The sequence below is a fragment of the Pithys albifrons genome, chromosome 2, assembly GCF_047495875.1.
Source record: "Pithys albifrons albifrons isolate INPA30051 chromosome 2, PitAlb_v1, whole genome shotgun sequence".
NCBI lineage: Eukaryota > Metazoa > Chordata > Aves > Passeriformes > Thamnophilidae > Pithys > Pithys albifrons.
In genome coordinates, this window is record NC_092459.1 from 52,718,440 (window position 1) to 52,735,491 (window position 17,052).

Here is a 17,052-nt window from a genome sequence, read left to right on the forward strand (position 1 = left end):
TGTTTCCAGTAATCATGATTTTAAAAAAGATATTTCCTTAGTTAAGGTTTGTATCTGAATCTTTCCCTAATAACTATCAGTAGATATATCCTTTATTATTTTACACAGTTCTTAAATTTTGGCTTCCAAAGCATTTCTGGTAGAGGCTCTAGGATTGATTTGATGGTAACATTTACTCTTGGTACTTCAGGAAATCTCAAACTGCTCTAGGATTTCACTGTGTGTTGTTCAGAGAAAGTCCTATTTTTATGAATACCTGATAGTTTCATTGAAATTGAGTAAATAATAGTAGCTTGCTTACCTTCTCATATCTTTCTTTTATGGACCCTCCATCAGATTCTACTTTGTCATGATATTTCATACTGTTTGGTTTTTGTTGGTGTTTTGTGTTGGGCCAAAGCTTACTAGTTTTAACAAGTTAAGATCATACTGAAAACTCAGAAATGTTGAATTCCAATTAGCAGTTATGCCTAGGCTCTGGGATGTCCTGGTTGCTAGAACTGTAAATGTAAATACATAAAAACTTTGTCTGACAAGAGGGGAACATTATCATCAGGTGGTGCTATTGTATAAGCCTGGGTTTTGGTTCTGTTCTGAAAGTCAGCAGAAGAGATGGTAACAGAGATACGCCATTAAAAGCAAAGTTTCTAAATGTTATAAGAAATAAAAGTTAGATTTCCTATAGTAAAATACCTATACTAGTTAGCCAAGTAGTGGAAATTAAGGGAATGTTATCTTGGCTGTCAGTGGGAAACTGTGGAGGTGTTGCTAGATATGTGGGTGTTTTCTATGACTTCTTTATTGCTATGGAGAAGAAATACTCAGCATGATTTTGTAGCTGTTTGCAGTGAAGGGTTTTTTTGACTTGTTTCAAAAATTTGGCTGGGTGAGGTACGTAGGAAAAAAAGAATGCCTTGTGGGCAGTCTGGTCTGCTGTCATGGTTTCTATTGAGAAGCAAGGGTTTGTGAATGCAGTCACAAACTGTTCTACAATAAAAATAAGGGAGAAGCATTTATGGCAGCATAAATTTAAACATACTTTGCTTCATAAGCCAATTGCTATCTAAAGGTGATAGTAATCCCAGGAAAAAAAAATCTGAGAGCGGAAGTGATCTCTGAATTTGATGACATTTCTTCCCCTTCTTTAGCCAACATGTTTTTTAGAGAAACTTTGTCCTATGACCAATACAGTAAAGTGGAATTGCTTTTATTCTTCAATCTCAGCAGACTTAAATTTCATTCTCATAATAATTACTTAGCTAAATTTTTGAAGGCAGAATGGTTTGATTATAACTAGAGTCAGTGATGAATTGTACAGAAAGGAAAAACATGTTCAGTTGTCTTAAATGTAGTTAAGATGCCACTGGAGTACCACCTGAATTCAGCTGGATTAATTATATTTGAATTCGATTGGTATTCATGGATCCGTAATAGGACACAACATGCAATGAAATTACTAAGCAAATTAAATTTTTTGCATGGTAAGCAGCATTTCAGGTAGGATTCTGTAAACAGCATGTTTTCAGATCTGACTGACTCCTGTCCTAAGCAGAGTGCAAGGTTCGCTTTATGTATGCACGGCTTTGAGCCCTTCATTTTAGTTGTCTGATGTGTAAGAGGTCATCTCTATACAATTGATAGGACTCTTTAAAAAGAAATGCAAACTTTTATTAGAACCTAAATCTACAAATTGTTATTTTGATTTGTCAGTAGACACTTTTAGTGCCTCTTTCTTAAACAGCAATATTTGTACTTAAAAGATAAAACTTAAAAGATATAACATATTTCACATATTTCTCATGTGCTGGTGATTAAATTTGGTTTTTTTAAAACTCGCTTATTAATTTTTACATGGCAAAGAATGCTCTAAGGATTTATAGGGATTTGTATATATTGCCCTAAAACCCACAACCAAACACAAAGTTATGCAAGGGAAAAATATTCCTTTGTGTTTCCTCAAATACCTCATTTTGCAGAAAAACGTGATCTTCTGTATCACAAGTAAGGCAACCCCTCTGAGACACTTGTATTATGTTACCACAAATATCTAAATCTTCATGCTGAGTCAGCCAGTAGAGAAATTGTTTCCCATTAATTTGAGTGCAATTGTAAGGTTTCCTTCTGAGGCTTGTTTTGTTCACAACTGTTTGTTAAGTTATCCCTAAAAACCAGCTTTGGACAGTACCAAACTAAACTGGCTGTCATAACCTGCTGCTGAGTTTAACATATGGGCTAGTTTTATTCAGCTCCGAGGCGGGTTTTGCTTTTGGTCTCTCTGCTATAGCTGTATTGGAGCTAACAGACAGGACAGTGGATCTTAGGGCAGTTTAGTGCCTGCAATAAACATCCTTGGTCTCAGTGTAATTTCTTGGTGTGTCATGACTCCCTCTGATTAAGATCCTCATTGTCCTTTCCACTACAACAAACAGTGTTTGTCAAACTGGAATTGGATGTGAAATAGTTTTTAATGTAGACATGTAAAATTGAACATTTTGTAATTGTTTCATACTATGCTGATAAAAATTATTGGAGTAGAAGGTACATATCTGCTGCTTTGCAGTGATTGCTGCTGGTTGTTTTCTTCCTGAGGGCAGCATGTGCAAGCTTTATTCACCTTGTGTTAACTTGTTTGTTAAGTTTGGTACAAAGGCAAAGAAAGATAAAGTATTTAAATGTGATAAGATATATAAGGAAAAGAGGTATTTTCCATTGTTTTTGAAGTTTAACCTTTAGAAATAATTCATTGATAATCACAAGAAGATACTGTCCATGACGATTAAAAGTCATTTTATTCTCTAAGATTCTGGAATTGCACAATACTCATAACTTCATATTCACAGGCAGAAAGAAAAAGACACTACTCGTGCTTTATTTCAGCTCTGAGTTTGTCAAATGTTAGTAAACAAGTTCTTGAACTAAATTAGCTTAGAAACTGCTTCTTGTGTTTGCAGAGAAATTACTCCAGTCAAAGGCTAGCTTAACCCTCTCCATAGACACTGTTCCTGCATACTCAGTCACCACTCAGTGGTTTAAGTTCTTAATAATCTTGGTACCAAACATCATCATTTTCTAACATTCTAATTACATAGCTGTTAATAAAGTGAGGAGTTATCCTTTAAACCAGTTTTTCATAAACTTTACTTTGAAATGGTTAAAGGCTCTGGTAATGTTTTAAAATCATCTTAATTGCTTGGTTTGGAGCTTTCTTGAGGTTTTCCATCACTATGCATTCATCCTTCTGTCTACACTTGAATAATTTAGTTGACAACTTCTGTGTGTTTAGAACGCAGCATAGTGGAGTCCCAAGAAGGTTTACCATTAAGATGCCTAGCAACTACAGTAATACAAACAGTATTTGCCAATTTTTTTTCTTCTAGAAATTAATGTTTCCCACCCACTACACTCCTATGGAATTTAAAAGCTATCTAAACAGCATAAAAAGCACCAGTTTATTAACAGTTGTAAATATTTCCAAAATATCTCATTTTTCCTTGAGAGTGCTCAAATTAGTGTCTCATTACATCATTATTGAATGAAGTAATCCATTTACTGAAATCTGATAGGCGTGATTTGAGAGAGGGAAGGGCAGTGAAGAGAGAAGTAACAAACACACTTTTTTTCCTATTCTAGAGGTGATCTTTCAAACTCTTGCCTAGCTTAGAGAATTGCAAAATTTCAGCTTTCTGATCAGACCAGTGGTGTATCAGTAAAAATGCCTGCCCTCTTATATTTTTTGAACAGCTCAAATAAGTGATATCTTTGATCCAACTGCTCGGCCAACTGAGACAGGGTGATTCTTCCACTTGAAGTGCACAACTCAAGAAAGATAACTTGGGTTCAAGTTCAAATTCACTGTTTCAGAAAGGGCCCCTGCCTTCACTCCTTGAATTTTTAGAGATCATGAAATCAGAAGTCAAGAATTATGAGCATGCTTTATTTGTTCTTGGTCTTACACTCTAGCCAGAATGCTGCACAATATTGCTGCCTTACTCATGTAAGAGCCACAACATATCCTTACAAATGTTGATCCAAAATAGGCTTGGCTGTAGTTTGATTTAGACCTAAATCACAGCTGTACACGAGCACTTTGCTGTAGCCTTTTAAAGTGAGCAAAGTGTATTTAGAGGTGATGGTCTCATCACCTTGAGCTAACCTAAACTTTCCAAGATGCTAGTTTGCTTGGCATCTTTCCAAGGTGGTTGCTTGCAGTAGGATTCCAGAGAAGCCAAATGATAGTAGCTTTATAGCTATCGCATTCCTGTCAGTGCTTGAGGGATTTCAGAATGGAAACAGAAGTAAATGTAAGCTGTTAATGGACAAAATGAGCTGTGCTCAAAGAGTTGCAGTGGATGAAGAGTACAGATAGAAATGTGTTCAGGGAGCTGACTGAGTGGTGATAGCTCCTAGCTGGATTTGTAGGATGAAATTGCAAATAGGAATCCTATTTGTAAAGGTAAAGTATTTAAAAAATGAACCAGCTTTGGGAAGTCTGATACAGAAATATTTATGGATGATTCAAAAGGGAAAAAGAAAAATGCCTTCTTTGACTTATTTAATAAATTTTGCATTTCAGCTGGAAAACTACTCATTACACCCCTAATACTGGTTCTGGGACTGGCGCTGGGAGCCGTAGCTGTTGTAATAGGTAAGAGTTACATAGGTGAATGAAGCTAATCCTAATTATGCAGTGACTTTCTTTGTGTGACATCTCAGTATATTCTGTCTCACAGAAATGGACACAAAGTACAAATTTCACAGATACTGTTTTAGTATTAAGCACATTACTTTTCCTGACAACTTGTCTCTAGGATCTCTATTTTTTCCTACTTGTGCTTATTAGTTTTATTTTTCTTCCCAATTATTTGGTTTTCTGAATGCAAATCTGTAACTAATATAGTTAAACTTGTAAAAAGGGCAGAGTAATTTAAATATAATCCTGGGAGCTGGCTGACTTGGGCCCCCCCTTTAATCACCCCATTGAATCACAATTTTATGGTCTTGGCCATGTGCATGACAAGATTTTTGGGGCACTAGGTATAGTCCCAAGAGCTCACCAGCTTGAAGATGCAAGAGCAACAAAGCAGCAAATTGGGATGAGTCAGTCTCAAAATGATTCATTGCATAGGCTGCCAAATTGGATTCCATCACAAAAAGCACTACTGTGAACTCATTTGATACAGTATCGAAGCTCTGTTCATGTGGTTGTATTAATGTGGATGTAGTTATTTTAGCAAATCTGCCCTTTGCCTGGCTAAGCTGAGCTCTCCTGCAGAAAGGAAATTAGCTGTGACAGTCAAGGTATAATTTTGCTTATGTAAGTGCATATGCACTCTTTATGCTGGCAGTAATATGTCAGTCAGGGATCATGCTGCTTCACAGCTCTACACCAAAGTACTTACTTTTGAAAATTTGCAGTGCATGCCCTAAGGCATGTCGAGATGTGGTACCTTTATTTTGATATAATAAAGGCAAAATATACCAGAACAGTTACATTAATAAGATTGTAAATAACCAATCAACCTATAAACAAAATACTGTTACAGTATTTCTACACTGCATCTGGCCAAATAAGGAATATTGCTATTAATTCCTATATTTAGACCATCTTCACTGGAGATACATACATACACATATATCTATCTATATCTATCTATATATATGTATATATATATATACACATATATATATAAAATATATGGAGAGAAATATGTGTCTCTTAAATATTTATTCTAGTCAATAACATTTTTATTCCAAAAATATAGAGAACAAAAACTTCTTAAGGCCAGTAAGGCTTATTTTGCTCGGCAATCCGATATAATCTATGATCTATAATCCACCATTTTGCTTATACTAAAAATTAATTGGGTTTTGCAGTAATAAAATAACTATAATTGCAATAATAATCAGCATGACATTGAAAACTTATCCTAGGTATGAATGGATAAGATAACAGTCGAGCAGCAGTATGAGTAGTTCCAAAAGAACTGATTTATTATAGGAAAGTTTCTTTTATGAGATAATTGCAGCAATATTTTTTGCCAACACCATTGTTAAAGTAGTCTCGGTATTAGAGCTGAAAACCATTGTGTACCATTTACAAGGCTGTTGGGCAAAGCAAGAACCATGGTGATTCCAGGAGTGTTTTGTCCTGTGTTGTTACTATAGTGGTGTCTGAAAAGGAGATCTTTGGCCATTTTGATCAGCTGGTGCCAAGAGAAAGGGGGAGATGCTTCTCGTTTGGATTTCTGAATGTATCTTTTACGGCAGCCTACTTTTCACCTGAATAAATGTAATTTAGTTATTTTTACAGCTTTTCTTCCCTCAAAAGACTTTTAAAAATAAATAGTTCCCTGCCCAGGCAAGGATAAACATTTAGTATTACTTCACAATAGATGAGGATGTCTGTAAAAATAAAAAATATTTTTTAAAAAGTAAAGCTATAGCATGCTGTCTCTATTGCATGTGAAACTAATTGAAAACTAGTTTAGTTACATCAGACTTGGATTTAGATCTGAGGATTTCCAGAGTGCATTTAAAAGTTGTGTTTGTACCTTTTACCAAACAGCTTGATTTGGAAATTAATTTGTCAGAGATGGGTGTAGGGTTAGCAGGAATTTGTTGTAAAGGAAAGAAAAAGTGTAGCTCAACTTATTATCGAAGAGATTCTTTCAGGCTAATATTTTTTTTGCTTGTCTACATGCCTTGTCTAAATTCTTTTGGGATGTGGAAAGCTGCATCTGGATACATACATTGAAAGAATACAATACATGCACAAAGGATTGCATTTAATTGTGTTTTTCTTCTTATTTTCTTCTTTGGCAGGTTTATTTGTGTTTCCTATCTATTGCCTTTGTAAAAAGCAGAGGAAAAGGTCACGGACAGGTATGCCCTGGTGAGGATGGACCTTACTCACCTGAACTGAGCTGGTCCTGCAAGGGCTATACGCGCTTTGTGCAACAGAGCAATACAGTGCTGGTAACAGCCTCAAAGCCACCGCGCTGGAAGAAGAATGGGCGTTCTCCTGCCATCTTCACTCAGCCGAAAACACTACTGCAGACCAGAAAGCCACTTTGCTCTGGTGCACTCTTAATGAGATGGGCCCCCTGAGTGCTGCTTTTTAAATATTTTTGGTTTTGTTTTTCTAATTATCACTTTGGAGGGGTTTTTTTGAGTAAGTTTCTGAACCAGACAATCAAAGTCTGTATTGTAGCCACAACTTTACTACCAATTTGGCCTGTGAAGGAAGCATTTAACTGCTAACGTCCTCCATTTAATTTCAGTGTCAGCCTTTAAGGGGGAAATTCTTGGAAGCATTTGGACTCTTACTGTATACTGAGCATACTACTTTTGGTATTAAAAACTACTTCTGTAAATAACTTCCATCACACAGCATTCTGTTCAGCATACCGAAACCCTGTCACATGCCAGAACATGACAGCTGGTTATCTTCCGAGTCCTCCTGCTAGTAGGCAAGACTGTAGATTGCCACTGCCAAACTGCAGTGCCTCAGAGGGAAATATCCTTAGTACTGAAGCTCTGTGATACTTAAGAATATGATGATTGGTTTCACTTCAGTAATTTATTTATGATAGTTATTAATATTAATGGCAGGGGGAATGACAAGACTTGTTACAAGAGTACTTCATTTTTAAATTCTCACAGTACAGAAAAATTTGGAAGGTTTAGATAACAGGCAGTGTCAGTGGTCTATTCTGTCCCAAAATATCCCTGAAGTGTATTTGCAGGGAAGATGGGAACCTGCTCTTCTATTCTGACTTGGAATATGATACACATACTACACACTAGTTGTGTGAAGATTGACTTGATGAAATTTTGTAATCTAAACAGCACATTTGTTTGTTTATTCATTTGAGTAGGCTACTATGTAAGTCTTAGAGTATCCACTGATGTCTCATGAGGAAAATCTGTGAATCTGGGGTAATGAGAGAGGTCATGAATACTTAGGAGACCACTTCATTCTTAATTTCTGCTTTCAGTGTTTCTCTCTTCCCGGTGCATTACAGTTCTAAAGAGAACAGCTATCTTTGCTCTTCTTTCCTAACTTCAGAGTCCTACTGTTTGGCTACCAGACCTCTTTCTCAGTGCATCACCACAAGAGCGATGTAATTCAGAATTAGAAGTCAGTTACTGAGAATTTTTACACGTTTAATTTTATTCCAAATTTATCATACAAATATAACATCAAGAAAAATAGAACAAAACAGATTTGTGTAGGCTTAACACTGAAACAATAAAGAAAGAAACTAAATTATGAAAAATACCTGCTTTATACTGTAAAAATACAAGCCGATCTTAAAAGATTGGATTTGTACTGTGAAGGTACTTTTTTCAGTGTGTTTGAAGATACACGCATGTGTGTACATATATATATGTTTGTGTATATATAGGGAAAGGCGGAAGCAGGAAGATGGGAAATGTCCTATAGAGTCTACAGAATTCAAAATTTAAGCTCTCAAATAGCATATCATGTAAGAGGATGTACTTTGCATCACTGTCTTTGAAATTTGTTGTTAAATCTGGATCTAGTAATAATTTTTAAGTAAATGGTATTCTGCCCCACCAACATAATACTGTTATAAGATACTCACTTTGACTTCAAAGCCTCAATGCAAGAAGCTAATGACTTTTGTTTACCTGGAGACACAAGTATCAGCTTACCATAATTGGCTTGTATGCTTGTTTTCTGTCAGCTTCTGGTCTTACTTTCTTGGGGTTTTTCCTTGTCGAAACAGTGTGTACAAGGACACTGTAGTAGTCAACAACTGTTAAATAATTTCCATTTGAGTTTAAGGGCACATTGACCCTGTTTTCCTAACAGTAGAAGTAGTAACTTTCTAAGATTTGCAAATTAAGCAGAGAAACAATGATATTTAGAAATAAAATTCAAAATGTACTGTTGATGCAAATCCACCTGTTAATTAGGTTTCTTCTGAGATGAATCAGTTTTCTATTTGTGTTTTGTCTGAGGTTGGAAGCTGCCTTAAAATTGGTCTTGGTTTTGAGTGTGTTTTCTGAGGTTATACATATCAGTTGTCTTTTGCTTACTCAGGGATTTTTATTCCTCTCTTTAAATGTCAAATAATGAAGATATTTTTGTATTATTTAGAAAAACCTTCAGACCTCAGAGAGCGAGATATATATAGATAGGTAGATTTGGGTTTGCAATGCAGTCTGTAACATGGTGTCAAACTATTCCACTTGAGAATATTTTAGTACTTGAGATTATGTGTAATTAACTATACCGTGGATTCATTTCCTTGCTTTTCCTGGTTCTCTATAAACATGAAATAGTCTTACACTTTGTACCTGTTTTCACTCTGCTGTGTTTGCCATTTTCAGTTTCTGACAGGAGTTCTGTAAGATCTGAAATTAAGATAGTAGAATAAAGAGCATCAAAGGGAAGATAATACATCTGCACGTACTTGTATTCAGAAAGCATGTCCTTTTGGATGGAGAAAAGGAACACACAACTCAGCTCCTGTGTTATCACTTTATCTAGGCCATTTTGATTTTGTTGGAACATATTAAATCAAAGGGAAACGCTTCTTAGTGTTCTATACAGAGCAAAAAGAGACATCTTTGACCTTGTAAAGATAAGCAAGTCTGATCTTCCTTTTTCTGTAATTTTTGCTTTTTTGTAGAACAGGAAAAACTTTCAAGAGCCAGATGGAGTAGGTATATGAAAGTGTTTTTCCATCTGTATAAAAGTATTCCCAGTGGAAAAGTAAATAAATGCACTTTTTATTAATATGATGTAACATAACCAACTGAAACATGAGAAGTAGTTCAGTAAAAAGGTTCATTCAATAAAAGATTAGCTTTTAAACAACTCCTCACAGAAATTCTTATATGCATCAAAGCCGTGTCATTTGTTTTAAAAACATTAATTTATTAATTTGAAAGAAATGGAATGAACTTTGTAAGGAAATTCAAGGATGTTTTTATTATGTAAACATGTTTTGGTTTTGGTAACTACTCTAAAGAAACTATGAAGCTGTTATGCTCCATCTTTATTAGCAGAAAACTTCATCAGGCAGCTGAATTAACCTGCTAAGGCAGATTTCACACTACTGTATGCTGATCATTTCTGGTCATTGTGTTTGCTTTCACCACAGTTAATATTTAAGTTTATTTATCCTTGTGCAAAGTTATTGCTCACCTTTAGCTGTATTCAGACTAGGAAATGCTTAGATCTTTTCTGTGCTAGCCTTCTATTTCAAGTTTGCCTGGGAGTGGATTTGCTTATGCACCAAGTCCTGCTCTTGTGCAGTCAGAGCTGGGGCTGTCCTGTAGTGCCATGCTGTGTGTGCCCAATGCTGCTCCTGCTGGGAAGGCTGGCTGGACATGCCACCCCGCAGGGGCTGCTCTCCCTTTCTCCTCTCCCTTTCTCCTCTATGCGTAATTTAGTTGTATTTCAATAATGGAGTCAAGTTTCAGGGCTACTCAGCCATGTCAGTGTCAGGATGATTCTGACTGCTGTGGCATCTCAGAGCATAGGTATAATTGCAGACCTTACTCAGGAGCTTGTGACTGGAAAGTAATTGTGCTTTTCCCTATGTCACAATCTGTTAACCAGTGAGAATAAGAAGCTGAGTAAGAATACAAGGGAGAGGCAGAAGGGCAATTCTTAGTAGCTTCATGCCGAGCTGATCTATCAGTTTTAGTTTTTACAAAAATGTTGCTTAGTCTTCGGTTCTCACCATCTCTATAATAAACAGCATATTCATGTCTTTCCAATGTCATTAAAATATACAGTGCACTTTGAGTGATCTATTATCTTCCTTTGGGACAGTGCAAATTTGTAAGTAAGGGAAGATTTTGTTTGATTTTGATGTTACTAGTGCTGACTTCATAACTCATCCTGGTATGTTGGGTTTTTTTAATATACCCCTATTTATTCATTATAAAAGTTTTATGAACATGAAGTTTTACTTTATTCAAAATATTAATTTACAGGGACTATTGCCAATTTAACTAGAAAGCATTTTAGATCACCATCAGGTGTTGTTTTTAGCTAAGGGGCTTTATGCTCTTCCAAAGACTGTCACAGCTTGTGTGATGTTAAATAGTGTGTAGGTGGGGCAGTAATTCTCTCAGAGGATACAAATTCTCCAGTGATGGAAAGGTTTCTTTTGCCAGTTAGATCTGAGAAACTGTTTTGATATTCAGTGGCCAAATAGCTTGCCATGCAGACTCTTCAAGGGTTTGGTTTTTTTTAATTTAGTTGTGGTGTTTTGTTTCTTGGGCAAACTTTGCATCATTCGTAATTTTTGGTATGCTAATCATAGAGGTTCAAGTTCTGGATAAGAACCATGGATTACTCTTACTTTTATCATCTGTATTAAATCTGTGATTTTGCTGTTGGAAAGAATCCTACCTGAGGAAACTCTTCAAGAGATAGTTTCTTAATTTCTTTTAATTTTGTGGCCTTGTAGTTGCAGTGAGTCAGCTTCATTCCTGGCATCAGTCATAGCCCCATTAAAACAGAGAAAGCCATTTTTATGCCAGTAGGGAATTTGTTCACAAATTCTTCGACAAAAATATCTGGAAGCATGTTGATAGCCATTTTACAGCAACTTGAAAATCTATTTCACTTCTTAGGAAGTGCAAACTACTGTGGATCCCCTCCTCTCATTTGCAGAATGATGCCAATGTGTTTTGTAAGTGCAGGAGAGAGGAGGAGGGAAGAATTTCCAAGCAACATTCTTATTAAATTGTCAGGAGAAGGGATACTAGCTTTTAATATAATAAAGTGATCTTAAAGCTTTGAGTCATTAATAAAATTAGAAGCAACATCCATTGACAGTGTTAAATAACATCTTCAAATTCTGCTTTCTTCAGTGTAATGAATAATAGCACAATGTAAGAATTGGAATTGCAAACTGTTCAGTATTTTTGGGACTTAACGCATAAACTTGAAGGCACAGAACATTTAAAAAGTTGCTGATCTGTTTGGTGGTTTGTCTTGCTACTGTTAGATTAGAAACAGCTGAGCCTTGATTCAATTGAAAGATAAGCAGTGTTTTCACCTGTGTTACAGCTTGATCAGAACTTAACACCCCCAAATTTTTTTTTGTAACAAAACTAACAAATGCAGCTGCTTACGTACTGTAATTTACTGGCTGATTCTTCTTTATTTTTCTGTGCATAGTATTTTAGGATCTATATGTTCTCTCTGCAGTAAGGAACAGAGTGCTCATATAAAGCAATTAATCACTGATGTTTCTCTTAGACTGACAGTGAAATACCGTAAAGTAGGGAAATGAAAACTGATCTTAGAGTGCATGCTCTGATTTCAAAGGTAAATATGTATAATTACTCCATAGCGAAAAAATACATTTCTAAGCATAGTTCCAGCTGTTTATTTCTAAATATATCTATTTTAAATAAATAGGGTAGTTACAATAGCGATTAGTTTAATTAAAATACACATATTGTACAAAAGAAAAACTTTTTGGAGCTTATTTGGCTTACCAAAACTTGAAAAATTAATCTGAAGTGTTTCAGATAGATCAAAGTCAGAAGAGAAACATTGTGTTAAAATACTGTTTTGCATAAACATGAACTTTGCACATACCTTCTTAAACACAGTTGCATGCCAACCCTAGTCCAGTGTTCACCTTGGTGAAAATTTGTTACACTAAACCCAGTATTTTTGGAATTCTAACTTACTTTCACTGAGCATGCTATTACTAATACAATGCCACATTTACCTCATTTTTAGAAGGAATTCTATTTACAGAATCCATAGAAGCTGTTAGATATTTTAAACCCGTTCTGTAAAATTGCTGATGCAGTCAAGAAATATTTTCATGCCTTATACGAGCTCTGGATGAGCAGATGGATTCAGTCTTTAGTCCTGGACTATCTTTTTCCTTTAAAAAAAGCACTCTTAAAAATTCATCATATGAATTTACATTCTGCTGCTTTATGTCCCGAAATTGCAAGGACAGGGATAGATTTACATTTCACTGCGTTTACCATCTCGTAATAAAGTGTTTACCATGTTTCCATTTGTTAACGCTTTATTTGTAATGCTCTTCTTTTCCCTCCAAATTTCGTAATTTGAAACTGACCTGTGAAAATGGCTTCAGATTAAATTGGACATGGAAAATGTGATCTCATAAGAAGTTATTTGATTAATGCTTTGCGGAGCTATACCAGCAAAAGATTAATTTTGTTGTGGTTAAATTACTGAAATATCTTTTTCTTCAGGGCTTTTAAGTTTGCAAATTTTTTAAATGCAATTAAACAGCACAATCGTCCTTGTTACATAACCATCTGAGTACAAAATAACATTTTAAGGTATTCATTAATTCTTGTCACTAGGGTAGAGATGGGAATAATCAATGCCGAAAAGAAGAAAAAAATACCTTTGGGGAGCTTGTCCAACCTGAACTTTATCTTAATTCCATGACAATACAATGAGAACTCTTCTCTTGCCCTCGCCTCTTTTGTTTTATGTATTTTAGGGTGAAAAATTCCCTTTGCAATAGGTTTAATTTGAATGGCAAGTGGTGAGGGTAGTGTGATAATAGATCCCATCCTTTTTAGTGTACAGGCTTCTGGCACAACTAAGGTGCTGGCCAAAACACTGTGGATTCATTAGGAAAGCAACTTCTAACTCTGCATTTGAGCTTCATACAAGCTAGATGCATCAGTGATTGGAACTTTTTGTAGTATATTTATTGGATGACTAAGAAGTTATAAAAACTGGAGGTAGGTAATGCCTGTGAAATCAACACTTGAATTCCAGTATTTAGTGTGTTTTGTAAAATGAGAATTTTTAAACGTGCAAGTGCCTTATTGCTTGAAGCAAATGAAAGGTGTTTGTTCCCCTCAATAAAGCAATATGGGAATTCCCATTGTGTGGACTCCTACAGTTACGTTAAGCCAAAGTAGCCAATACTGATTTGCTCAGAAAGTTGAAAAATGTTATGTTAGTGAAGAACTTACCTTATTATAAAAGTAATCTGGCATGCTTATTTTAATTCTGATGATCTCATTTCTCAAGGTTTTTTAACTTGCTGTTTCCCCATTTTCTTCCCTCCTCAACTCCCACCTTCCTTCAGACTTCTGCAGAAATGCATCTTATGATGTTGTTGGAGTGAGTTTGGCTCTTCCAGCAAACAAGCCATGAGTTTTCAACCACTGAAAGAAATGCAGCTTTTTGGAGAAGAGAATTGGACTGAAGTTCACTTAGACCACAGCCTGTCGTAGGTGAACTTGCAACTCCAGGGCACAGTCAGGCTCTGTTCACATCAGTTTGTGAAGGTGAAAGCACTGAGGATTGTGGCATAACTAGGCTGGGACTTAGAGGAGGTTAACAGCATTTCACTGGTATTCAACTTGAACTAATATATACTGTTAATATAAGTTGGTAACTCCTCCGGCATGGATATCTTGATGGACTAACCATCATCAAGCTCAATGGCGCAGCTCTGGGATCTCTGCCCAGCACTTCATTGCAGGATAAAAGTTATGACCTGAAAAAGTATTACTCGTTTTGCCATCTTCTGTTAGCTTCAAAATGGGTACTGTAGGAATGATTTCTTCTTCCTTCCATTCTGAAAAGACAGTGGAATTTTGCCCTTTAGGATGTAGATTTTCTGAAGGGCCTGTTTTTTCTTACTGACATTGATCCCACTTTTGTCCATCTATTATTGAAAGTCAGGTGCCAAGCACACATTACTTTTCTCAAATTAAATTAAATCATAGAATTGATAGGGTTGGAAAAGACCTCCGAGATCATCGAGTACAACCCTTGGTCCAACTCTAGTCCATTTACTAGATCATGGCACTCAGCGCCACGTCCAATCTGCGTTTAAAAATATCCAGGGATGGTGAATCTACCACCTCTCTGGGCAGCCCATTCCAATGCCTGATTACTCTCTCTGGAAAGAATTTTTTTCTGATATCCAACTTAAATTTCCCCTGGCAGAGCTTAAGCCCGTGCCCCCTTGTCCTATTGCTGAGTGCCTGGGAGAAGAGACCAGCCCCCACCTGGCTAGAACTTCCCTTCAGGTAGTTCTAGACAGTGATGAGGTCACCTCTGAGCCTCCTCTTCTCCAGGCTAAACAACCCCAGCTCCCTCAGCCTCTCCCCATAGGGCTTGTGCTCCAGTCCCTTCACCAGCCTCGTTGCTCTTCTCTGGACTCACTCCAGCACCTCAGTCTCCTTTCTGAACTGAGGGGCCCAGAACTGAACACAGTACTCAAGGTGTGGCCTCACCAGTGCAGAGTACAGGGGAAGGATCACTTCCCTGGTCCTGCTGGTCACGCTATTTTTGATACAGGACAGGATCCCATTGGCCTTCTTGGCCACCTGGGCACACTGTTGGTTCACGTTGAGCTTCCTGTCAATTAGTACCCCAAGGTCCCTTTCTGCCTGGCTGCTTTCCAGCCACTCTGTGCCCAGCCTGTAGCGCTGTAGGGGGTTGTTGTGGCCAAAATGCAGGACCTGGCACTTAGCTTAGAAATTAGCTTTGAAAAAATAGTGAATTATAAAGGTAATTATCATAAGGAAATTGAGTTAATGAGGGAGGGTTAAGAAGAAAAATAATGCTTAGAAGGCCTATTTATTATTGATTCATGATCATATAGTTTTACTATGTTCAATATCCTCCACTGAGAATTTGTGAAGGAAGGGAGGAAAGAGGGAGAAATGAAGATAAGAAGAGTATCCCCTTGAACCTTTTCTTCTCCTGAAATTCCTCAGTTTTTCAAAATTGTAGGAGAGGTGTTTTTTCCACCCTGGAGTTCTTAATTGGTAATACAACTGTCACAGTGTTATGGTTAAAACACTACTATGAGTGTTTAATCAGGATTCATCTTGCATATCTGAAGGTTTTGATGATTGGGAATTTAATTTAAAGCCATACTGCAATAAAATTGTAAGTGAATTACGACTTTTAGAGATACCTTAATGACATCTATTTCAGCATTATCTCAAATTTTTAGGCATTAACTAGGTCCTTCTATAACCCATTGAATAAGAGTCACCATGTATCAAAATGCTTCAGTTTTAAGAGTTACAGTTTATTTTTGCAAGGTGTTTCATTAAATGAAATTTTTATTTTTCAGAACCAGCAGGCACACAACCAAAATGCTGATAAGGTTTTTCCATTATCTTTGTCTTGCATTTAGCTGATAACTGTATTTTCTATTGCATATTGTTGCAACAATGGTCTTCATGCTCTAATAACTTGTATTGTATAGTCTTGGGCAATATTTTACAAACAATTCATCTTCCAGCTGGTATTTTAAATGTATACCAATAATCACTGTTGAGTGTGATATCTGTGTGGCTGCTTTAGTTCATGTCAATGTTTTGTAAGGATTATTTCTTGCTACCCTCTTCAGAGTGCCTTTTCATTTAGCAGGTCTAGAAGGCGGTTCACTGAAGTTCTGTTGAATCTACCATAGTAATGTCTGATCTTTAAATTTGTCCTGATGAATGTATAACTAAAATCTTGTTCTTTAAAAAGCTATAATAGACACAGGTTGTATATGCACATGTACATGCATGGATACAAGGGAAGATGTTCTGCCAATGTTTGTCCTGCTGGACAGGACTTTTTGAAAGTAAGTGAATTTTTTAACAGTTTTATGTTCCAAATGTTACCTCACTAGTATTCCATAGTAGGTATGTCTCTGTACTGCTTCATTTGCTAAATACAATCATGATCACGGTAGGCAGTTTAATTTAAAAGACTCCGCAATGAATCTGGTGTCCGTATTGAGACTGAATTTCGTAAGATAAACCTTACGGTACTTTGTTTCCTTTAAAGGCGTTCCTTTGACTCACACTGATATCCCAAGCTCTTGTTACCAACAGACTGAAAAAAGTGCTTCCCCATGATGAAATGGAAGAATGTAAAGTAGCATTTGAATGCACTCCACCTGTCTTAAAATCAGTATTCAGAAATGGGGTTGGGGGAGTGGATTTGATGTGGGAAGACATACATTGTAGAATTCATTCACTTACACACAAGGGGTTTTACAATGTCATCTAGTAACGTCTACCTAATAA

General features: G+C 36.3%; 1 protein-coding gene across 4 annotated transcripts in view; it reads left to right on the forward strand.

The window, feature by feature from the left end:
• Window positions 1–16,302, forward strand: part of RNF217 (ring finger protein 217) — a 66,199-nt gene extending 49,897 nt beyond the window's left edge. For 2 of the 4 annotated variants that reach the window (XM_071548998.1, XM_071549000.1), the window contains 4 exons: window positions 2,841–2,894; window positions 4,574–4,645; window positions 6,823–6,882; window positions 14,094–16,302. In XM_071548998.1, the coding sequence (XP_071405099.1) occupies window positions 2,841–2,894; window positions 4,574–4,645; window positions 6,823–6,882; window positions 14,094–14,161 (254 nt within the window). In that variant the 3' untranslated portion in view covers window positions 14,162–16,302. The remainder of the gene's footprint in view (window positions 1–2,840; window positions 2,895–4,573; window positions 4,646–6,822; window positions 6,883–14,093) is intronic. The other 2 variants (XM_071548999.1, XM_071549001.1) reach the window with 1 other exon arrangement.
• Window positions 16,303–17,052: the final 750 nt, after the last annotated feature.